General features: G+C 42.9%; 1 protein-coding gene across 2 annotated transcripts in view; it reads right to left on the minus strand.

Moving 5' to 3' along the window:
- The window catches only part of LOC138758811 (phospholipid hydroperoxide glutathione peroxidase GPX4-like), a 34,661-nt gene that overhangs the window by 5,026 nt on the left and 5,059 nt on the right, over positions 1-24,576 (minus strand). The window contains exons 1-5 of one of the 2 annotated variants that reach the window (XM_069928199.1): positions 20,630-20,694; positions 6,468-6,543; positions 5,189-5,283; positions 3,695-3,839; positions 3,004-3,155 (exon numbers count right to left, since the gene is read on the minus strand). In XM_069928199.1, the coding sequence (XP_069784300.1) occupies positions 3,004-3,155; positions 3,695-3,839; positions 5,189-5,283; positions 6,468-6,543; positions 20,630-20,679 (518 nt within the window). In that variant the 5' untranslated portion in view covers positions 20,680-20,694. Of the gene's footprint in view, positions 1-3,003; positions 3,156-3,694; positions 3,840-5,188; positions 5,284-6,467; positions 6,544-20,629; positions 20,695-24,576 lie in introns of those variants that run through there. The other variant, XM_069928198.1, reaches the window with a different exon arrangement.

Below are 24,576 nucleotides of genomic sequence, written 5' to 3' on the forward strand. Positions count from 1 at the left end.
AAGAGTGGGCTGAAAAATGGCAGATGGAGTTTTATTTTGATAAGTGTGAGGTGCTTCATTTTGGGAAGGTTAAAACAGGACATGCAGTGAATGGGAGGGCATTGAGGAATGCAGATTAACAGAGAGGTCTTGGAATAATGGTTCATTGTTCTCTGAAAGTGGATAGAGTGGTAAAGAAGGCTTTTGGTATGCTAGCCTTTATAAATCAATATAGCAGTTGGGAAGTGATGTTGAGATTATTCAAGGCATTGGTGAGGCCAAATTTGGAATACCGTGTGCCGTTTGGTCCCCACATTATAGGAAGGATATCAATAAGGTAGAGGGTGCAGAGATTTACTAAAATGTTGCCTGGATTGCAGTATCTAAAATACAAAGAAAGATTGATTAGCCTGGGTCTTTATTCATTGGAGCATAGAAGGTTGAGGGGGGATTTGATAGAGTAGATGTGAATAGGCTCTTCCCCTTGAGGGTAGGTGAGATTGGAAAGAGGGGTTATGAGTTAAGGGTTGGGGGCAAAAGTTTAGAAGAAACATGAGAGGGAGCTTCTTCATTTAGAGAGTGGTGGCTGAGTGGAATGACCATCCAGAAGAGGTGATTGCAGCAAGGTCAGTTTTGTAATTTAAGAAAAATTTGGATAGGTGCATGGTTAGGGCAGGGTGCAGGTAAGTGGGATTAGAGTAGATCACTTGAATCGGTATGGACTAGAGGGGCTGAGATGGCCTGTTTCCATACTGTAATTGTTATATGGTTATATAAAAATTATATTAAAAATCTAACCCCTCCCCTGTGAAGTTAATGGTTGAACATATGTGTTCCAATATTGTAAGAGGGAAAAACCAAACCACAAAACGGGATCTAAATAATGTTATAAATTATGAAAATAATTAATTTCATTAATTTATGGGGTCCTTTTCTTAAAGTTTATTTCAGTAGTAGAACATCCAACTGTTTCCAAAGTCAGGCACGACATCACATCCGATGGCCAATGAATATGAATGGGAGGAACTGCATCTTTCCATCTCACTAATATAGCCCCTCTAGCAATGAAAGCAAAGGGAACTACATGCTGTTTATCATTTATATTAATGATTTGGAGGAGGGGGTGGTTAACTGGGTAAACAAATATGCAGATGACACGAAAATAGGGGGAGTGATGGATAGTGAGGAAGGTTTTCTTGGATTACAGAAGGATTTGGTTTGCTTGGAAAAGTGGGCTGAAAGATGGTAGATGAAATTTAATGTAGATAAGTGCGAGGTGCTACATTTTGGAAAAAAAATAACCAGAATAGGACATATGCAGTTAAGGGGAGGGCATTGAGGTACGCAGAAGAACAGAGGGATCTCGGAGTTATGGTACAGAGTTCCTTGAAAGTGGATTCCCATATAGAAAGAGGGGAGTTACGAAGGCATATGGTATGCTTGCCTTCATAAATCATAGTATAGAGTATAGGAGCTGGGAAGTGATGCTGCGACTGTTTAAGGCACTTGTGAGGCCAGGTTTGGAGAACTGTGTTCAGTTCTGCTCTCCAAATCATAGAACAGATATAGATAAGGTGGAGAGGGTGCAGAGAAGATTTACAAGGATGTTGCCTGACTTACAACATCTAGAGTACAAAGAAAGATCAAGGAGACTGGGACTTTATTCATTGGAACATAGACGGTTGAGAGGAGACCTGATAGAAGTATTTAAAATTATGAAGGGAATAGGTAGACTAGAAGTGAGTAGATTCTTTCCTGAGGCAGGGGAGGTTGGAACAAGAGGGCATAAGTTAAGGGTAAGGGGACAAAACTTAAGGAGAAATGTTAGAAGATGCTTCTTCACTCAGTGTGGTGGCAGAATGGAATGATCTTCCAGAGGAGATAGTTGCGGTAGGGTCCTTTCTGTCATTTAAGAGAAGGTTGGATACGAGGGGGGGTGGGGGAACTAGTGGAGTTGTTCGAGTGAACCGGCGCGAACCCGAAGGGCCAATATGGCCTGTTTCCGTGTTGTACACTATTATAAGATTACATGGGATTGTAGCCCAAATTCAAGTCAGTCGTCAAACAGGGCAAGAAAGAGATTAGTAATAAAATTAATATTAAAGAACTAAAGACAAGGTACAAAAATACTTTCCCAGTACATAGAAAAAGGACATGACCAAAACATATGAAACAAGTCCCTTCTTCAGTCTTACATTGGTCACATTTTGAAGAAATATTGGAATAAAATTTAGCCAATGGGACGTTGGAGAAGCAAGTTTGATGTCATACTTTAAATTGTAATAATGAGTGTCGGGCACATAGAGAAGATGAAGTTACCAATTTCAAAATAGAAACCAATGTAGCATCAGAAAATAATTGTTGAAAATCTTGCTCCCATAATTTCCTAGTCTTGCCCAGGGAATTACCAGTAGGCAGTAACAATGTCTCAAAGACCTGACTTCAACCTTTTATGATTCAGTTTAAAATTATAAATCTTCTTGATTATATTTAATTCCAGATCTTGAGGGAGTCTCAATACCAAGATATTCAAAAAGCTCATAATCTGTAAATATTTTAAAATGTTTAGATATTTCAAAAGAAGCCAAATTTTGTTCAATAGAAATACATTGAAAAGATTGGATACCCAACTCTGACCATTCATAAACACCAAAATCTTGTACCGAAGGTTAAAAAAATTAGCTAAAAGGGGACTGACTATCAGAAATCTATGGTATCCAAAATGTTTTCTGAATCGAAACCAAAGTCTCAACGTATTCTTAACAACAAAATTATTCGTTAAAGGTAATGGTCCTCCAACTACCAAAATAAGAGAATACTTCTTAGTAGATTCCATTTCAAGGCTAATCCAACTTGCAACATCTTGTTTGTCCTTATGATGAATCCAAAAAGTAATACATCTAATATAGCTGCCCAATAATAAAATCTAAAATTAAGCACAACAAACCCCTTTTTAGGGTTTTGAAGAAATATTGTTACCCTCCTAGTCCTCTAAATTGGAAAGAATCAAAGACATTTGCATACTTTCCCAACAGTCCTTTCCCCTTCGGCTGTTCCTTCATCCACTTCCACAGAGGGTGAGCATTATTCCCATTCACATCAATTTTACTGTACATATCAAACTCTACATGGTAACTATTTGCAAATTCTTTGATTTGTTTCTCATCTCCAGGCTCCTGAAAATAAACAGAATTTATGTCAGTTCAAAAAAGTTGAAATTTTTAATTCTATTTAGCTTTCTATACGAACTGAAACAGTGTCCTAAATTGAACTGAAATTCAGTAAATCTATTTTAGTTTATATCAAGGATTTTGGGAATGTATAAAGATTTTATACAAATGACTATTCATAGATTTTCCCCTGAGCATTTTGAAAGATAATAATTGCATGATCACAAAATTATTTGACTCCAAGTTTAGCATATTCAGTCTAAGCCAAATTAAAGATAAGTTGAAAAATCCAATTTTAAAAGCCAGTGTCAAATAAAAACAAGGTGGTGATAATTATTTAAATCTGATTAAGAGTAGAAATTTTGTACAAGGTGGTAAGTTTTGAATGGAGACATTGTTTAAAACCTGGTTTGAAGCCATGAAAGATCAGTGCTCTTTCATCTGTCAGGTAAATCCAAAGATACAAGTTGAAGGAATTAGCATCCCTGATCAATTCTGCTCCAATCTCCCCGCACCCCCCCCCCCCCACCCCACCCAGAGCTTACCTGCTTGCCAAACTGATTGGAGGGGAAACCCAGAATCCGTAAACCTTTCTCAGCATACCCAGTATAAATCTGAACGAGCTGAGTGTAGTTTACGGACGTCTTCCCTCACTTGGAGGCTACGTTTGTGATGATGCAGACAAATCCCCTAAAAGCAGAGGAACAAGATTTTAAAGACTGTACCACATTGTGGGAATAGGGAAGGGCAACAAGACTCAGAAAACATACTCTGAAAACTGCTTCTCTGCACAGTAACAATACACTGAAAGCTTGCATTTTTAATACCAGCAATTACAAAGACTAGTCAAATCATTACATTTTGCAATCTCAATAAACCCAAGGACAGAGAAGTTTAAAATTTCCTCCAAATTCCAGTGTGCTGAAACTTGTTCAAAGTTTTTGAAATCCAACCTACCTAGAAGCTACAGCACCTTGGTACACCACATGAAAGAGAAGACAAGAACTAAATGTACCCATTCAGAACTCCAAACAGGGTTCACCATTTGCATGCTCCTTGACCTCATGCTCTATTCTCTTCAGATACTCCTTGCTACCTTGTCTGGGTAGCCACCTACCTCTTAAATATATTCAGCAACTTGGCTTCCACGGGAGGGAGAATTCCACAAGTTCACCATCCTCAGCACTAACTACCTGGACCATTTTACTAACACCAACTCCTGTCAATTCTTGAAGACTTCCAAAAAAGGAAATCAATATCAAACACTAGCTCACCGATATCCCACTTTGAAATCTTGTTATTCATCTTCAGCAGCCAATGGAAACATTAAATAATACAAATCTTTGTTACAGAGAATTTTTATTTGAATAATTTGTTCATCCAGTCAAGATTTTGAATCAAAACAGGATATTGTGAAATATCCATCTTAAACTCCACTATTTCAGTACAAATATCTGGTCATGAATCACATCTTCTCATGAATGATGTTCCAGATGGAAAAGACGTCACTGAAACAGGCCCTTCAGCTCAGAGAATCCATGCTAATCAATAAGCACCCATTGAACATGTGGATTACACAATTTTCTGATGGGACAAGACAATCTTTCAAAGCCACTGATTTTTTTTTCTTCCCTCATTCTCTTGAGTCACATTCATGGTGGATTGATGTTTCTGGTGATTTGCTTCATCCTTTACAGGAGAATGTGCATCTTGATAAATTCCTTTCGCAATTAGTCTACACTGAGGGGAAATGTACCTACCAGGGAGTTTTAAGCATATTTACCATTTGTTTGTACGCGTATTGTCTGGATGTTTTACATTGAGGACCAGAGAATGTTGTTTCATCTGCAATCAGACCAGACATGTGGGAGGAAACCTGAGCACCCAGATGAAACCCAAACTCTGCACAGTCCCTGAAGTTAAGGCAGTAGAACAACTCATTGGATACAGAGATTCAAACACTGATGTGAAACAAATATAATTCAATGTTCTGCACAGCCTCTTAATTGAGATAGAGATAAGGAACACTCAAAACTCACTTATATTTTTCCAGGGAGACTTCTTCACCATCAATGTCTTTAGCACTAAACTCATAAATGGACTTGGCCTTGTGCCAATCTTCTGGTTGAGCACTCTAAAAGAAAATTAGAATATAAAGGCATGTCCACAACAAGCAATCCATTTAGATTCATAGATTCAGTTATACAGCATAGAAACTGGTCTGTGGACTGAATTTGTCCCTGCTGACCCAAATGTCCATCCACACTAATCCCAATTACCTACTTCTTATCTATGAGGGAACCCAAATGTCTTGAAAACTCTAATTGTATTCATCCACTTTTTCAGCCAGCTTGTTCCACATACAAACCATCTTTTTGCCAAAACTTACCCTTCAGATCCCCTTTAAATATTTCACCTCAAACCTCTGATCCCCTGTATTAGACTTCCTTGTTCAGGGGAGAAAATACCCTCTCGATCCAGCCATTTTATAAATCTCCAAGGTCATTCCTCCAGCCTCCCTCACTCCAGGGAAAGTATTCCACCCATTTCCTCCCTATAACGTAACCACTCTGGCAGAGGCTGAAGTGCCAGTTGATGAAGTAGACAAAGACGATGTGGTCAAACAATAATCATGGCTTTTATTCGCAGAAACTCATGGTACAATAATGAAAGACAATAGATGCATATACAGTTATATCCAAGAGGAGTGTCCTTAACAGTAGAGATAATGCACAGCTAATGTTAGTACAGCAAGGCTCACCAGAGGGGAGACAGGCAGCTTGGCAGACATTCACCACAGTCTCCCCCCGGCAGAAGAAGGGTTAAAATCAAAAGGACAGCCGCTAGGAAAGACCGAAGCAAGCGATACATGGATACAATGTTTGGCCTTTACGCCAGTATCTAGCAAGCAATCGAAATATGAGATCTTTTATGAATATGTCAGCCTATCAGGTTGTTTACGAATTCTGGTGCTTAGTCTCAAAACAGGTGGCTCCTTTACAACCTTGGGAACTTGTACAGGTCCTGGGTCTGTAGTGTGGGAAGGACTGGCTTCTGGACCCGCTCCAGAATCGCCAGCATGAGGCAGTGGAGCCTCAGCTTGGCTATCTGAAAGCTTACTAGGGATCACAGACTGTGGGGGGTGAGTCCAATCTTTCAGGCTCCCTCAGAGTAGGGGTGCGAGGAAGGGGTGAACCAGGCGAGGCCAGATCTCTTAGGGGTAGTGTCAGTACTCCCATCTGGGAATTTAACATGAGCGTAGTTGGGGTTAGTATGCAGTAGCTGAACTGGTTGGACTAGGGGGTCTGTTTTACGTGCCTGAGCATGGCTCTTCAGCAGCACGGTTCCAGGCTCAGATAAACAGGCTGGCCAGTCCATCACAGTTCCTGATTTCCTAGGAAAAGCAAACGCGCTCATGAGGTGTTTGATTTGTTGCAGTACACAATAAAAACCCCCCGAATAGACTGTAGTGCCTCAGGCTACACCTCCTGCCACCAGGTAACAGGGTAACCATGTGTTTTTAAAGCAAGATTAAGTCTTCCAGACTGTTGCATTAGCCCTTTCGACCTGCCCATTGCCCTGAGGGTTGTAGCTCGTGGTACAGCTGATGGTAATCCCCTTTCGTAGCAGGGCTCGCTGCAGTTCAGCACTCATGAATGCTGAGCCTCTATCGGTAAGAATGTAATTAAGAAAACCAAAAATGCTGAAAATTCTGTCAAGTGACTTAAAGTGACGAGACTTCAGGGCAGGGTTTCGCAAAGGGAAAACTGGAATATTCGTCAATTACAGTAAGGAAATATACATTTTTGTTTTTGGAAGGTAACAGTCCTTTAAAATCTAAGCTAATCCTCTCAAAAGGTCGAGTTGCCTTGATGAGAGTGGCCTCTGGGGCTTTGAAGTATTAGGGTTTGCATTCTGCGCAAACAGGACAGCTTTTATTCAGTTTCCTGACTTCCAGAGAGTAAGGAAGGTTGTTAGCCCTTATGTAATGGAAGAACCTCATGACTCCTGGGTGGCACAGTCTGCTATGGATCTTTTTTAGCCCCTCCAGCTGAGCACCAGCAACAGATCGTGACAATGCTTCAGAGGGATCATTTAACCTGCCCGGTCTGTACTGGATCTCATAATTATAAGTTGAGAGTTCTATTTGCCAGCGTGCCATTGTACCGTTTTTGATTTTACTTTTGTGTTTAGTACTGAACATGTAGGCTACAGATTTCTGATCAATGACAAGAGTAAATTTTCTGCCGGCTAGAAAGTGTCTCCAGTAGTGAACAGCTTCAATAATAGCCTGGGCTTCTTTTTCAATGGCAAAATGTTTTAAGTTCAGGTCCGCGTAACGTGCAGGAGAAGAATGCCTCAGGTATGCCCTTTTGATTAAGGGTTCCTGCCAAGGCACAATCTGAGGCATCAGTTTCCACTTGGAATGGGACATCCTCGTCAATGGACGAGAGTGCAGATTTGGCAATATCAGCTTTAATTCTCTCAAAAGCCTTCAAGGCCATTGGAGAGAGAGGAAAAGATTTAGTGTCAAACAGAGGGCGTGCCTGTGTGACGTAGTCCCGAACCCCATATACCTTTTAAGGGCTTTTGCAGAGTTTGGGGGTGGTAACTTCTTCGGGGGGGCCATTCTTTCCAGGTCGGGGCGGATTTCGCCCTTGCGGACAATGTAGCCCAGAATGGGTAGCTCTGTCGCGTTGAACACACATTTGCCCTCGTTAAATGTAAGGTTGAGTTCTTTAGCTGTTGCTAAAAATTTCTTTAAGTTGTTGTCGTGCTCAGCCTGTGTTTTCCCACAGAGAGTGACATTATCCAGATTAAGAAAAGTACCATGTCACTCATACGTTACTTATCCGTTTCCCTCTGAAACACTGACACACCATTAGTGACTCCAAAAGGTACCCTTTTAAACTGGTATAACCCCGCCCCCCCCCCCCCCCCATCAGTCTCAAAGGCTGTATAGGGTCGTTCCTTTTTTTTTTAAAAGATGGGGATTTGGTGGTAAGCTGCTTTGAGGTCAATAGTGGAGTAAACTTTGTATTGTGCTATCTGATTAATCATTGCATTGATGTGTAGTAGGGGACAGGCATCCAAGTTAGTGTAATGGTTGATTGTCTGGCTGTAGTCAATAGCCAGTCATTTCTTAGTGTGATTTTTCACAACCATCACCTGGGCTCGCCAGGGACTCTTACTGGGTTCAATTACTCCCTCTTTAAGCAATCTCTGGGTCTCAGCTTTGACAAACTCACGATCCTCTTTGCTGTAAGAACGGCTCTTAGTGGCAATTGGCCAACACTCAGGGGATAAATCACTGAAAAGGGAGGGAGCTTTGATCTTTAATGTGGACAGACCGCAGTAACTAGGGTGGGGGATGGTAAGTGGGTAGCGGCCCACCGAAATTTAACACTACACTGTTCATCGGAGATTGAATATCTAACCCCAGTACCACAGGGGCGCAGAGCTCTGGCATAATAAAGAGCCACACATCAGCCAGGCAATGTCCCTGCAAATTTAAAGTAACTTTACACTTGTCCCGAACAGTTTTTGCAAGTTCACTACAAGCCATCAATATCTTTCGGTTCGCTGGATATCTCCGCAAATTTAAGGCTCTGGCAACTTTCTCATGGATGTAGCTGTCAGTACTCCCCAAGTCTACTAGATAATCAAGAGTCTCACCATTCACCTCCCCCTCATAGTCGACCGTTGCAGTCTGTAACATCCTCCAAGCTTTGGAGTCAATTGAGCTCTCACAGGGGATCTCACCTTGCCGTCACTTGAAGTTGATTCAGCCTGCTCATCTAAAGATTCCCCCTTTTCACAGTTGTCTTCCATTCCTGTAGCTCCAGGATACATTTTCTTGGTGCTTCTCCTCTTCTTATCAGTGGGAGTACTTTTCACCTTACACCCTTTCGCAAAGTGGCAGAGTTTCCCACAATAGCTGCAGGTAGCAAATCGAGCCAGGCACTTCTGTCTGGGGTGCCAGCTCTTGTCACAAAAGTACCATTTTTCAGGAGTTAGCATTTTTCTTTCCTTTAGGGTTCCAGCATTCCTGGAGGTTTCCTTTTCGGTTTCTAGCATTTCACTGGACCGCATGGCACTTCTCAGTGTTTTGGCTAGAGTGACTGCCCGGTCGAAAGTTAAGGGCTCCGTCTCCAGCAGCCTCTGTCAGATGTAACTGGAGTCAATCCCGTTGACTAAAGCATCCAGCTTCAAGGCATTGCGGAACATTGACTGTCTTGACATCACATTAGTTTCCCAGCTGCATAGGCAGCATCACTTTCCCCGGATTTCTGACATCTAGTCAGCAACTGGGGTTGAGCAAGCACCACATTCCGTGGTGCTGCATAGTAAACAGTCAGACGTTCCCGGGCTATAGCCAGAGTGGTAGCTCCTTGCATTAAGGTAAAAGAGACCTCACCCAGCAGAGAGTTCAGGTGGCCCCACTGTATCGCCTCATCGACCACGTTGTTTCGAGCCATGTAGTAATTGAAATAAGCAATCCAGTGGTTGAAAATTTCTCTGGCCCTCGGGGCAGACTGGTTGATTATCAGCCACTTTGGCTTGAGTGCTGCATCCATTTCTGCTAATAAAATTGAAGTGCCAGTTGATGAAGTAGACAAAGACGATGTGGTCAATCAATAATCATGGCTTTTATTAGCAGAAACTCATGGTACAATAATGAAAGACATTTATATCCAAGGTGAATGTCCTTAACAGTAGAGAGAATGCACAGCCAATGTTAGTACAGCAAGGCTCGCCAGAGGGGAGACAGGCAGCTTGGCAGACATTCACCACAGAGGGCAGATGTTAATACAAGTTGATTTTTAAAAAAATCAAAATGGATCCTGTATAAACACGATTTAGACAAATCAAAGCATTTAACTTTATTTTTTCCCCAACTTAGAGAGTGCTTTAATTTAATGTTAAAGTATATTTATTTTATAAAAATGTCAAAGTAAATTATAGAGTTAAAATATTGTAACTATATTCTTAGTAAGTTAGCTGTGGGTTGGTACAGGGACACACACAGGTCACAGCACATTTATAGAGAACCATTGTTTACAGAGAAGGTTTCATTCTCTGAGTCAATGTGTCTGTGACAGACAGAGCTAATGGATTTCAAGTGGGTCTTAATTATTCAAGAGCTGCTGAGGATGCCATCTGTTTTTAATCTAAGCCACTTAAGCCTCTTGAACAGAGATGAGATCAGAGGTTGTTATGGCTATGGAATGGATTTGAAAACAGAACAGTTTTGGTAGAAATAAAATTGATGGTCATGTGGTTTCCAAGAATTGGGACTCACTTTGGTGATGATACAACAGTCACATGATTTGGAGAAGTATATTACCAAATTCAGACATTTTGTGTTCAGTTTTGGAACAGTTCAGCTTGAAGGTTACGGAAGTCAAAACCCTGTGACATAGAGGGGTTAAAACCTTGTGAAAGACAGGGTTGAGTTACAGTAACCAGAATTGGTGCTATTTGCTGTGTTACTCTGAGAAGGGTAACACAGGATTTGTGGCTATTGAATTAATGAAGACCACTTTGCTCTCTCCTTTATTAAAAAAAGGGCAATTCTACTGGGTCTATTTTTGTGTTTGGCCACTTCATTTAACCCTTGTCTGGTGTGTGACTTCATCGTGGAAAAAGATAACCACAGTTGATTAACCCTTGTCTGGGTTTGTGAATTTATTGTGGAAGAAAATAGCCATATTCGCTGTCTTTTAGAGGGTAGATTTTTTGTGTGGAAAACAAAATTGTGAGTAAAAGAGGACTAAAGATATAATGTTTAAAAACACTATAATTATTTCTGAACTGAGAATTTAAGACCTTCAAGCAAGACTAAAAGGAGTCGTCATGTGATGGAATTAGTGGCCAGTAGGGTAATATTAGCCCGCTCCAGAAAAGAAGAAAAAAAGTGAAGAAAAGACAAAGTTCAGTAAATACAAAATATAAGAAATAAAAGATATGAGAAAATATAAGAGAAAAGAAAGAAAATGGCACCCAAAAAGGAAAAAGTAAAAATGGGAAAAAAAGAAAAGACACCAGAAAGGAAAGAAGGCCTTACCTGCACGAAGAAACAGGGAGCCGTGGTGGAAAAGAGCACCTGATCTCAGAGGTTCGTGACGGCCCCACGGAGTCGCGACCCCCCGACCGCTGGACTGCAAAAATGGCTCTCTGAGCCAAACAAAAGTGCACAGTGCACAAACTAAAGAGAAGGAGAACACCGACGGGAGGGGGGCTCAGCCGAGGACCGGGCAACCACAGTGCGACCAGCTGAGGGATGGCTGACACCAGGGCTCTCAGCTGAAAGAAGAGGAAAGCAGCAGGAGAGGGAGTGAAAGGAAAGAAGAGCAGCAGCAGGAGGCTCAACAGATGAGCAGCTCAGAAGAAGAGGCCAAACAAGAAGAGGCTTGACAAAGTGAGACAAGTAACTCATCAGGAAAATCAGAAGAGATAGATACAAAGAAAAGACAACACAAACACAAGTACAGACACAGAAGAAGAAGACGACAACAACCAAGATCTTCACAGAGAAATAGAAGGTAAAACAGATGGACAGAATATAAAGCTTTTTTTCAAGAACAAATGAGTGCATTAAAAAAATTTAGTGCAATTAAAAGAAAAATGAAAACAGAAGATAAAGTGCAAAGATTAGAGCTAGTCATGACAGAAATAGGGAAAAGAGTAGAAAATGTGGAAGAACGAGAAATGGCTGTAGAAATGGAAGTAAACGACAAGAAGAAAATTGGAAGTGATAAAAAAAATTAAAGAGTCACAAAAGTTGTTAGCTCAGAAAATTGATATGTTGGAAAGTTATAGTAGGTGAAATAACAAAAATAGTGGGCCTAAAAGAAGATGAAGAAGGCACAGATATGAAGGAATTTATAAAAGAATGGATTCCAAAGGTCCTGGGAATGACAGAAATGCAGGAAGGAACAGAAATAGGAAGAGCACACAGAACACTAGCTCCGAAACCACAGACACATAAAAACCAAGATCTATTTTAGTAAAATTTTTGAGAAATACGACAAGAGAAAATATACTGGAGAAGGCAAGGAATAAAATTAGAGAAGACAATAAACCATTGGAATACCAGGGTCAAAAAATATTTTTTTTACCCAGACACAAGTTTTGAACTCTTAAAGAAGAGGAAGGAGTTTAATACAGCAAAATCGATCCTATGGAAAAAAGGTTATAAATTTGTTAAGACATCCAGCGGTGCTTAAAATATTTATCCCTGGGGAGCAAAATGGACTGTTCTCGGATCTGGAGAAAGCACAAGAATTTGCAGAACGCTTGCAGGACTGAAGGAGAGATGAAGAAATGTAACAAGAATGAAGAACGGCAATAAAATATACATAAAGATGTAAAAACAATGTACAAGAACTAAAGAAGGGAAAGAGAAGGGAAGAAAGGAAATAAGGGGGAAAAAAAGGGCAAACTTTGTTATATGTGTTAAAAAAGTGTTTTCTGGGGGTAGTTGGGGGGGGGGGGGGGGGAAGAAGAATAACCGTCACTCCGAAATCAGTTGACGTTTGCGAGCAGGTTCGCAATCCAAATGGAAAGGGGAGTTGTGGTTGCCCGGCAAAGGATAAGGTGCAACTCAGAGGGCGGTGGGGGGAGGGGGGGGGATATTTGGGGTTAAGGGAATATTGGATGTGGGAGTTGTTAGAGTATTTTTTGTTTTAAATGTGTTGTCAAACAGAGTTTTAAAAGGGAAAACAGATGAAAATGGGGAAAAGGGGGATGGTGGTGGTGAGGAAGCTGAAATGAGGTGTAAACAGGATACGAGATGGCCATGTTGAACTATTTGACTATAAACATTAATGGAATATATAACCAAATTAAAAGGAAGAGGCTATTAAATTTACCTGAAAAAAAGAAAAAAACAGATGTAGCATTTGTGCAGGAAATGCATCTAACTGAAGTGGAACATAACAAATTAAAGAGAAACTAGGTAGGGCACATAGCGGCAGCATCATAAATTCAAAAGCTAGAGGAGTAGCTGTATTAATTAATAAAAATGTACCAATCAAAACAGAGGAGGAAATAATAGATCCAGCAGGGAGGTACGTAATGATAAAGTGTCAGATATATTCAGAATTTTGGAATTTGCTCAATATATATGCACCTAATGAAGAGGATCAGAAGTTTATGAAAAATATTTTTTTGAAGATTGTAGATACACAAGGAAATATATTGATAGGAGGGGATTTCAACCTTAATTTGGATCCAATGTTGGATAAAACTGGACAAAAGACTAGTAAAAAGAATAAAGTGGCCAAATTTATGGTTAAATCAATGCAGGAAATAAAACTTATGGATATATGGAGGAGGCAGCACCCAAGAGAGAAGGAATACTCATATTATTCAAGTAGGCATAAAACATACTCAAGGATTGATATGTTTTTGTTGTCAGCCTATATTCAAGGGAGAGTTAGGAAAACTGAATATAAAGCTAGACTACTGTCAGATCATTCACCCCTGTTATTAGTAATAAAACTGGAGGACATCCCACCAAGAACTTTGGTTCTTTAACAAGGTTAAACTCCTTGCTACTTAAAAGGCAGGAATTTAGAGAGTTTATTGAATGCCAAATCAAAAAATATCTTGAAATAAATACAGAATCAGTGAAAGACAAATTTATATTATGGGATGCAATGAAAGCCTTCATCAGAGGGCAGATAATAAGTTATGTAACTATGAAAAAGGATTACAATCAAGAAATAGAGCAGTTGGAAAGGGAGATAGTAAGTACAGAACTAAGAACTAGTAAAAAGGGATGATATAACAAAAAGGAGAGAATTGGCAGACAAAAAAATAAAATACGAAACATTAACGTACAAGGTGGAGAAGAACAATGAAAATAAAGCAAAAGTATTACAAACTAGGAGAAAAAAAAACAAAATATTAGCCTGGCAACTCAAAACTGAACAAGCTAAAAGAACTGTATTGGCAACAAGGAAAAAGGACAAACAAATTAATGAGAACTTTAAGGAATTTTATGAACAATTATACCAAACTGAGAACAAGTAGAAAAGATTTAAGATAAAATTGAACTGCCGAAATTGCAAGAAGAGGAACAAAACAAACTGATAAAACCATTTGAAATAGAGGAAGTACAGGATATATTATAAAAGCTGCCGAACAATATAATGCCTGGAGAGGATGGATTCCCAATAGAATTCTATAAAACATTTAAAGAGTTATTAATTCTTCCTCTCCTGGAAGTAATGAACCAGATAGAAGAAACATAAAACATGCCAGATTCATGTAAGACAGCAATAATTACAGTAATACCAAAGATGGGGAAGGATCCACTCACACCAGCATCATATAGACCAATATCTCTACTTAATTCAGATTATAAGATAATAGCAAAATTATTATCAAACAGATTGGCCGATTGTGTACCAAAAATAGTAAAACAAGATCAAATATATTAATTGGATTAAAGCATTATATAATGGACCATTGGTGAAGGTAACAGTAAATGGATATGTATCGAACCAATTTAAATTAAGTAGGTCAACTAGGCAGGGATGTCCATTATCCCCCTCATTGTTCGCTTTAGCAATAGAACCATTGGCAGAACTGATAACAACAGAAAATAAAAAAGGAATAAAAATAAAGGAGGAGTATAAAATCAGTTTATTTGTAGATGACATCAAAGTATTCTTAACAGAACCAGAAATATCAATAAAATAATTACATGAGAAATTGAAGGAGTATGGAGAAATATTGAGGCACAAGATCAACGCAAATAAAAGTGAAGTGATGCCAACGAGTAATGCGGATTATACAGAATTTAAAAAAGAATCACCATTTAAATGGCAAACTCAAGCAATCCAATACCTAGGTATTAGGTTAAATAACAACTTAAGCCACCTGTACAAATTAAATTATCAGCCACTAATAAAGAAATTGCAGGAAGACTTAGAACATTGGAAAGAATTACCGCTAACATTGATAGGGAGGGTAAATTGCATTAAAATGAATGTCTTCCCAAGGATACAATACTTATTTCAATCGTTACCAATTCCCTTAACAGAAAAATTCTTTAATGAACTAGAGAATACAGAAATTCTTGTGGAAAGGGGGAAACTGAGGATAGCGTTAGATAAATTAACAGAGGTACAATCAAGGTGGTTTGCAGTTACCAAACTTTAAAAATTATTATAGAGCAGCACAATTAAGGTATTTACCAGATTTTTACCAGGCAAGGGGAAAACCAGACTGGACTAAGATGGAACTAGATAAAATAGGGGAGAAGGTACTGGAACATATACTTTATAAGTGGGATGAAAAGCTGGTACAATATAAAAGCTCACCAGTATTGCATCATTTACTCAATATACTGAAGAAGATTCACTTAGAAAGGAAAAAACAAATCACCAAATACCAGAATTACTATCGACGCAAAATCTGCTAATCCCTTTTACAATAGACCCACCCAACTGCGCTGGGTGGGTCACATCTCCAGAATGGAGGACCATTGCCTTCCCAAGATCGTGTTATATGGCGAGTTCTCCACTGGCCACCGAGACAGAGGTGCACCAAGGAGGAGGTACAAGGACTGTTTAAAGAAATCTCTTGGTGTCTGCCACATTGACCACTGCCAGTGGGCTGATATCGCCTCCAACCTTGCATCTTGGCACCTCACAGTTCGGCGGGCAGCAACCTCCTTTGAAGAAGACCGCAGAGCCCACCTCACTGACAAAAGACAAAGGAGGAAAAACCCAACACCCAACCCCAACCTACCAATTTTCCCTTGCAACCGTGCCTGCCTGTCCCACATTGGACTTGTCAGTCACCAATGAGGCTGCAGCAGGAATGGACATACCCCTCCATAAATATTCGTCCGCGAAGCCAAGCCAAAGAAAGAAAAAAGAAAGATAACCTTTCCTTTAGAGAATGGGAGAGAAAAGGAATTAAAATAGAAAATTGTTTTTTGGGAAATAATTTATTAACATTTGAACAGTTGAAGTACAAATATGGAATAACTCATGGTACAATGTTTGCATATCATCAACTGAAAGCTTATTTAAAGGATAAATTGGGAAACAGACTGAGATTACCAAAAAGGAAGCAGCTTTGAATATGTGATTACAGACACAATGATAATTATAAGATTTATAATAAACATGTACATTAAGCTGCAAGATAAGAAAAATGATGAAATAAGCTACAAAACCCAAAAAATGGGAAAATGATTTAAACAAAGTAAAATGAAACATAGTTCTGGAACTATAAAGAATATAATAAACACAAGGTTATGCATGATACAATAATTGGTTACACAGGTTATCACGCCCTAAAAGTTAAAAAAAAATGGGATCCAACATTATCAGACAGATGTTTTCGCTGTTAAGAAGGAAATGGGAACAACAGTACATGCAATTTGGGCATGTGAGAAAGTGAAAATGATTTGGGAAGATCTAAATCAGATATTAAATAAAATCACAAAAAATAACATACCAAAATATCCAGAGATCTTTCTTCTAAGTAATATAAGTAAGGAATTAGACCTCAAATTGGATGAAGCGCCAAAAAAAAATTATGATAGCCTTAGCAGTAGCAAAAAATTTATAATGTCAACTTGGAAAATGGAAGAGAGTTGCAACTGTGGCCCCTCCCCACAAGGGATATGCCATGTTCTCAAGTGAATTAAAGCCATAATAGTCTCCTGAGTGATCAATGGTTGCTTCAATTTAATTCACTTGAAGTTTTCTACAATGGACCAGGTCCTCAGACCAGAAAAGCTGGAAATCAACCCTCAATCGCCTGAGGCATCTACCAGCTTCAAACTCTGGCTGCGCTGTTTTTGAAGCATTTTTTTAGGCCTCTTCTACCATTTTGCGATTAGAGACCGACAAACTGCAAGTTCTGCACTCCCAGGTTGACATCCTGGGGTACTCCATGATTAGTGACACCACAACATACCAGGACACCCTGAAAAGGCAATACCTACGAAAGATCAACGGTGTCTATGCTAGACACCTTCTCGTGATCAGAAAGCAACCTGGTGAGTAAAATGCCAAACATCTCAGCAGGGCCTGTGAATGCAAAGCCATGTCTACCACGGAGTACACGTAGGACCTGATCCAGAACACCTACATCGTGGGGATCAGGTCAAATCACAAACAACAGAGACTTGGGAGCAAGGGGAACTCAGCCTACAGAGCAGTCGAGCTGGGAGGTACACAGGAGATGGCTCTTCAGAACATGTGGGCCTACTCGACCGACAACGTGACCACCTCGTGGCCACCCTAGTCACAGCCATCCAGGGATGTGTCACCACCCCTCTGCTCCACTAACGATTAGACTACAGCAGCAGTACTCCACGAAACCTTCCCGATGTTTTTCACTGGGTCTCATAACGACCTGACCACTGCTACGGTGTTCCAGGAACCCCCAAGTGCTACCAAGCCTCAGAGGAAATACTCCCTAGAGGAGGATTCAATCTGCTCCAGCTGCGGTAAGAAGGGCTACTACACGAGAGTGTGCATTCCTAGCAGCTCCACGTGCGGATTGTGGGAACCGTTTTCCGCAAGACTGATATTACCTGGACCAACACTGCCATGTGCGATCTGTGGGTGGCTGCCATATTGGACACTACCTTCAGAATCCAGCTGCACCGTGTGTGGGCCTCCGAGGCTGCCATCGTCCGGATCCTGCAACTCTGCGTGCGGGTCCTGGGGCCACCATCTTGGATACCGCCACCTTCTACTGGGTCGATGTGCAGTGACCTGATCCTAGCCTCCATCACCCTCAACCAAGAGAGTCCGCACCAACTCGCTAGGTTGATAAAGGACATTAAGGTAAATGGCCACATGTCAAGTTGCTTGTTTGATAGGGGGAGGACAGAGTGTTTTATACATCGATGTGGTGCAGAGCCTCTCCTTCATAGTCCTGCTAGTGAACCAGAAAGTCTCCCTGGCATTCAAGTCATTTACAGCAGTCGTTCGGGGTTTCTGTATTGTGACTTTAATTGTGTGGGGTACTGTATATGACAACTTTAGACTGATGGTAATGTCGCCGCTCTGCGCTGATATACTGTTGGGGCTTAATTTTCAATGTCACCTTAAAAGCAGGACGATGGCATTTGATGGGCCTCATCCACCCCTAACCAACAATGTCCCAACTCCCCCCCCCCCTCACTGTAAATGTCCACCAACCTAACCACTCACCATGCACAACTTGCAGGCTCTCCACACTTAAAGTCCCCCCCTCCATTTCTATTAGTCAATCTCACCCTCGACTGCAAACCTGACACTACCAAATGCAGATGGTACAGCGCCAGGAAAAGGGCCTTCATCCGGGCGGAGGTACAGCGCTTACTTAAGGAAGGGGTTATTGAACCGAACAATAGCCTCTGGAGAGCACAGGCAATGGTACTACGGAATGGGGGAAAGAATAGAATGGTCGTTTCCAGTCAGACCATCAATAGATGCACTCAATTGGAGTACATACACCCACTTCTGCAAATCACCGACCGACATGGTCAGCCAAATCACACTGTACTGGGTTTTCTTGACCATTGACCCAAAGTCAGCATACCCATCTGCCCAGAGGTCTGCCACTATACGGTGTTCAAGGCAGATAGCTACCTCTACCACTTCCTGCGAGCCAGATCAACTGACTGCAAAACCTCCATAATGATCTCTGTCACCCCAGAGTCACCAGGTTCTTTCACCTCAAAGGATGCAATCTGCTGTACTCCATTGACGAGATCAAGAAAATGACAAAGAACTGCCAGTAAAAGAGAACATGATCTTATTAAATACTGAGCAGATTGGTTGGCCTCCTCTTATTTTCTGCATTCCACCAGATAATTTCACTGAAATTCTTTTTTAGTCCCTCCTCCCCCATCCCCTTCCCATTTAGCTGCAATGACCTTTTGTTGGAGATGACCCTCCCGTTACATTTCATGCAGTTACATGCTACTTCAGATGAAATCATTTACAGCACAGAAATGGGCTTTTGGCAATAACATGTCCATACAAACCTTTTTGCTCCCCAACGACTCCAATCCTATTTGCCTGGATTACATCCATATCTTTCTAAGACTTCTTATTTAAGTGCTTACTTAAATACTGTGATTGCATGCAATCCCACAGATCCTGTGGCGGCTCGTTCCTGCTATCAACCATTTAAAAAAAGTTTCCCTCAAATTTATTCACTTAAACCTAGACCCTTACTCTTACCATGGGGAAAAAGATTCTATCTATTCCTCTCATATTATTCAGCTTGAGCAGATCACCCTTCCATCTCCCTCACTCCAGATCCAACCTCTCCCTGTAACTAAAACCCTCCAATCATGACCACAAGACTTAGGAGCACTATTCGGCCCATCAAGTCTGCCCCACCATTTAATCATGAGCCAATCCACTTTCCCACTCAGCCCCCATGCCCAGCCTTCTCCCCTGGCTAATCAGAACCTATGCAGGGAGCATCCTGGTGAACCTTCTCTGCATCCTATCCAGCACCACATCCTTCTAATCACGTGGTAACAAGAACTTCTCATCAAATGATCCAAAAATGTTTTGTAAAGTTGCACACATCATTCCATTTTTATATGTCAAGCACACCAGCTCATCAAATCACGTTGCCACTTTGAGAGAACTATAGAATTCCAAGGTCCTTCTGTTCATTGCTTAGCACCCAACCAAGCACCCAACCATTTACTGTATGCATCTCATTTGAACTCCCAAAATGCTTCCTTTCACTTGTGTGTATTAAAATTCCATTGGCCACTCTGCCCAATCTGTTACATATTTACACCCTGCTGTAACTTCAGGTGACCTTCTTCACTCTCCACAACACCATCTTTCATTGAATCTACAAAATTTGCCAATCAAGCTGCCTGCATTCACATATATACAAAAGTTCCTAGCAACCATTGCTTCTAATCATATAAACATCTAACCACCACAATCCTCTAGCTCATGTTACCAAACCAATTCTGGGTCCATCACACAGGATCTTATCAAATGTCTTAATGTCCTTATCTACGGTTCTGCCTTCAACCTTCACACAAAAAAAAACCATATCACACATCAGGCACGATAACCACCATAAAGCCAAGCTGACTGTCCCCGCCATTCCAAATGGAAAAATTCCCATCCTTTAGGATTTTGTCTAATAATTTCTCACTAACACAAGGCTCACCAGTCTGTAGTGACCTGGCTTATCTCTACCACCACTAATAAAAGGAGCATTTGCCATCCTCCCATTTTCTGACATCTCACCTCTGGCTAGCAAAACTGCAAAATTCAGTCAGGGTCTCAGCAACTGTCTACCATCCCATCGCATTAAATCTTATCTAGCCTTTGGAATTTATCAATTCATGCATTCCATGACATCACTATCTTCCTGACACTTGTCCCACATTGTCCACATACCCTTCCATGAACTCACTGTGTATCTTAAAAACACAAACGGTTATATAGTAAAGGTAAAGATACAGAACCAACATTTCAGGCTTGAGTCCTTCATCAAGGTATGGTAAAATGTTGGCAGGCATTTGAGCAAAAGAGTAAGGGGGGAGGTGTGTATCCTCCTTGGTGGTGTTGGAATCTAGGGGTTAAAACATGAAAGAAATGATTAATTAATAATTTTATATTTACTGCATGGTTCAGGGAAAAAGAGGAATGTGATTAAGTGGCAATCACAGCATGGAGCAAAGTTGGCTGAGCAAAATGGACTGCTCCCAAATACAGGGAGAGGAAATGCATAAAACGATTTAGGAGGAATTCAAACTGAAGGAGGTGGGGAGTAGCACAGGAGACACAGGCCAGACCAGAACAAAGAATGGCCTGCAAGAAACAAAGGGAATGGAAAACCAGTCTAGGAGGAAGATTAAGGCAGGAGGAGGTGTTAAAGAGAACAGCAGAAATTGGCCAGACAGGAACAGAATGGTGATTAGAAATATCTGGGGATGAATTAATTTCTGATCAACACAACAGGATAGTCTGGCCTGGAGGATTAAGATGGGAGTGCTACACCCCAGATATCTGCAAACTTGTGATAACCCTTATGCAAAAAGATCTAGCAAAGGAAGACAACTTTTGTTCTGTATGATAATGAAATCTAGCAAAGGAAGCCAACTTTTGTTCTGTATGATAAGGTTGACCTATACAAACTGAACCAACTGGACAATAGGGGTCAGTCTTGGGGAGTAGCTCACTGTGCAGGTGACCTATGAACTAATGAGTGACCCAGAGCTCTGTTAAGTTTTATTCTTGTGCTGTGCAATAAATTGTCTGTTGAACCGAATACCTTCTCCTATCACTTCATTGAAAGAACACGCTGGACTCAGACTACACATAGACTAAATTAAGAGTAAGGTAAAGCCAGAGTCTGACAATTTGGTGACCCCGACGTGATGAAGATGGAGAAGTGACGGAAGAAAAAGATACGAAACACCGGTCGATTGTGGTGTGGTGATAACAACAAGTGACCATCCTACAAAGGGAGGTAAGCAGACGCCTGTTTTAACGAAGTTCTGCTATTGGCAAAGATAAATTGTGTGTTGTCACTACTCTGCAAAAGCCCTCGTTAAAGCCAAAGAATAAAACAAAAGGGGGTTGGAGTCCCCCTGGTAGAACGGGGTTGGAGTCCCCCTGGTAGAACGGGGTTGGAGTCCCCCTGGTAGAACGGGGTTGGAGTCCCCCTGGTAGAACGGGGTTGGAGTCCCCCTGGTAGAACGGGGTTGGAGTCCCCCTGGTAGAACGGGGTTGGAGTCCCCCTGGTAGAACGGGGTTGGAGTCCCCCTGGTAGAACGGGGTTGGAGTCCCCCTGGTAGAACGGGGTTGGAGTCCCCCTGGTAGAACGGGGTTGGAGTCCCCCTGGTAGAACGGGGTTGGAGTCCCCCTGGTAGAACGGGGTTGGAGTCCCCCTGGTAGAACGGGGTTGGAGTCCCCCTGGTAGAACGGGGTTGGAGTCCCCCTGGTAGAACGGGGTTGGAGTCCCCCTGGTAGAACGGGGTTGGAGTCCCCCTGGTAGAACGGGGTTGGAGTCCCCCTGGTAGAACGGGGTTGGAGTCCCCCTGGTAGAACGGGGTTGGAGTCCCCCTGGTAGAACGGGGTTGGAGTCCCCCTGGTAGAACGGGGTTGGAGTCCCCCTGGTAGAACGGGGTTGGAGTCCCCCTGGTAGAACGGGGTTGGAGTCCCCCTGGTAGAACGGGGTTGGAGTCCCCCTGGTAGAACGGGGTTGGAGTCCCCCTGGTAGAACGGGGTTGGAGTCCCCCTGGTAGAACGGGGTTGGAGTCCCCCTGGTAGAACGGGGTTGGAGTCCCCCTGGTAGAACGGGGTTGGAGTCCCCCTGGTAGAACGGGGTTGGAGTCCCCCTGGTAGAACGGGGTTGGAGTCCCCCTGGTAGAACGGGGTTGGAGTCCCCCTGGTAGAACGGGGTTGGAGTCCCCCTGGTAGAACGGGGTTGGAGTCCCCCTGGTAGAACGGGGTTGGAGTCCCCCTGGTAGAACGGGGTTGGAGTCCCCCTGGTAGAACGGGGTTGGAGTCCCCCTGGTAGAACGGGGTTGGAGTCCCCCTGGTAGAACGGGGTTGGAGTCCCCCTGGTAGAACGGGGTTGGAGTCCCCCTGGTAGAACGGGGTTGGAGTCCCCCTGGTAGAACGGGGTTGGAGTCCCCCTGGTAGAACGGGGTTGGAGTCCCCCTGGTAGAACGGGGTTGGAGTCCCCCTGGTAGAACGGGGTTGGAGTCCCCCTGGTAGAACGGGGTTGGAGTCCCCCTGGTAGAACGGGGTTGGAGTCCCCCTGGTAGAACGGGGTTGGAGTCCCCCTGGTAGAACGGGGTTGGAGTCCCCCTGGTAGAACGGGGTTGGAGTCCCCCTGGTAGAACGGGGTTGGAGTCCCCCTGGTAGAACGGGGTTGGAGTCCCCCTGGTAGAACGGGGTTGGAGTCCCCCTGGTAGAACGGGGTTGGAGTCCCCCTGGTAGAACGGGGTTGGAGTCCCCCTGGTAGAACGGGGTTGGAGTCCCCCTGGTAGAACGGGGTTGGAGTCCCCCTGGTAGAACGGGGTTGGAGTCCCCCTGGTAGAACGGGGTTGGAGTCCCCCTGGTAGAACGGGGTTGGAGTCCCCCTGGTAGAACGGGGTTGGAGTCCCCCTGGTAGAACGGGGTTGGAGTCCCCCTGGTAGAACGGGGTTGGAGTCCCCCTGGTAGAACGGGGTTGGAGTCCCCCTGGTAGAACGGGGTTGGAGTCCCCCTGGTAGAACGGGGTTGGAGTCCCCCTGGTAGAACGGGGTTGGAGTCCCCCTGGTAGAACGGGGTTGGAGTCCCCCTGGTAGAACGGGGTTGGAGTCCCCCTGGTAGAACGGGGTTGGAGTCCCCCTGGTAGAACGGGGTTGGAGTCCCCCTGGTAGAACGGGGTTGGAGTCCCCCTGGTAGAACGGGGTTGGAGTCCCCCTGGTAGAACGGGGTTGGAGTCCCCCTGGTAGAACGGGGTTGGAGTCCCCCTGGTAGAACGGGGTTGGAGTCCCCCTGGTAGAACGGGGTTGGAGTCCCCCTGGTAGAACGGGGTTGGAGTCCCCCTGGTAGAACGGGGTTGGAGTCCCCCTGGTAGAACGGGGTTGGAGTCCCCCTGGTAGAACGGGGTTGGAGTCCCCCTGGTAGAACGGGGTTGGAGTCCCCCTGGTAGAACGGGGTTGGAGTCCCCCTGGTAGAACGGGGTTGGAGTCCCCCTGGTAGAACGGGGTTGGAGTCCCCCTGGTAGAACGGGGTTGGAGTCCCCCTGGTAGCGATCTCGAGAGCACTGACATCTGAACAGCTGGAATGGTATGAGATGGCAGGTGAGGCCATTCCTCATCTCACCCTTGCAATTGGCACTACTCACCAGGCAAAAGATTTGGGACCGATGTGTCGGAACTTGATGTCCCTAAGTGACTGGTTCTCCTCATCTGGTCAGGCATACAAAATTTTGTCTCCGACATATGATCAAGTCCTCCTTGAGCATAGACAGATTGAACGCTTTCATGGTAGAGAGAAGATGGATCACCCCAACTCGGCCCCTATGCTAGATTCTCTCCCTGAGAACCTGTGGTCAGTGGGATCAGCAGATGTGGGTTTTTGTCAGCAGGTTGATCCCATAACCTTCGAACTGTCAGATTACAGCCCAATTTGGCAGATGCAGTATCCCCACAAACCTGAAGCGGAGGAAGGTTTGGCAGATACCATTGATGGCCTTATGTATTCAGGGGTGTTGGAACATTCGTGTTCTAGTTGGAATACACCCATCTTACCTGTTCCGAAACAAGACACGGGCAAATATCGGATGGCCCATGACTTAAGGCGCATCAATGGTATTGTGAGAACACCCACAGTTCCAGTACCAAACCCATATACTGCCATGACTGCTTTAACCCCTAACCACAAGTGGTTCTCTTGCATAGATTTATCGAATGCTT

This window comes from Narcine bancroftii, chromosome 3 (genome assembly GCF_036971445.1).
Source record: "Narcine bancroftii isolate sNarBan1 chromosome 3, sNarBan1.hap1, whole genome shotgun sequence".
In the NCBI taxonomy this organism is placed as follows: Eukaryota; Metazoa; Chordata; class Chondrichthyes; order Torpediniformes; family Narcinidae; genus Narcine; species Narcine bancroftii.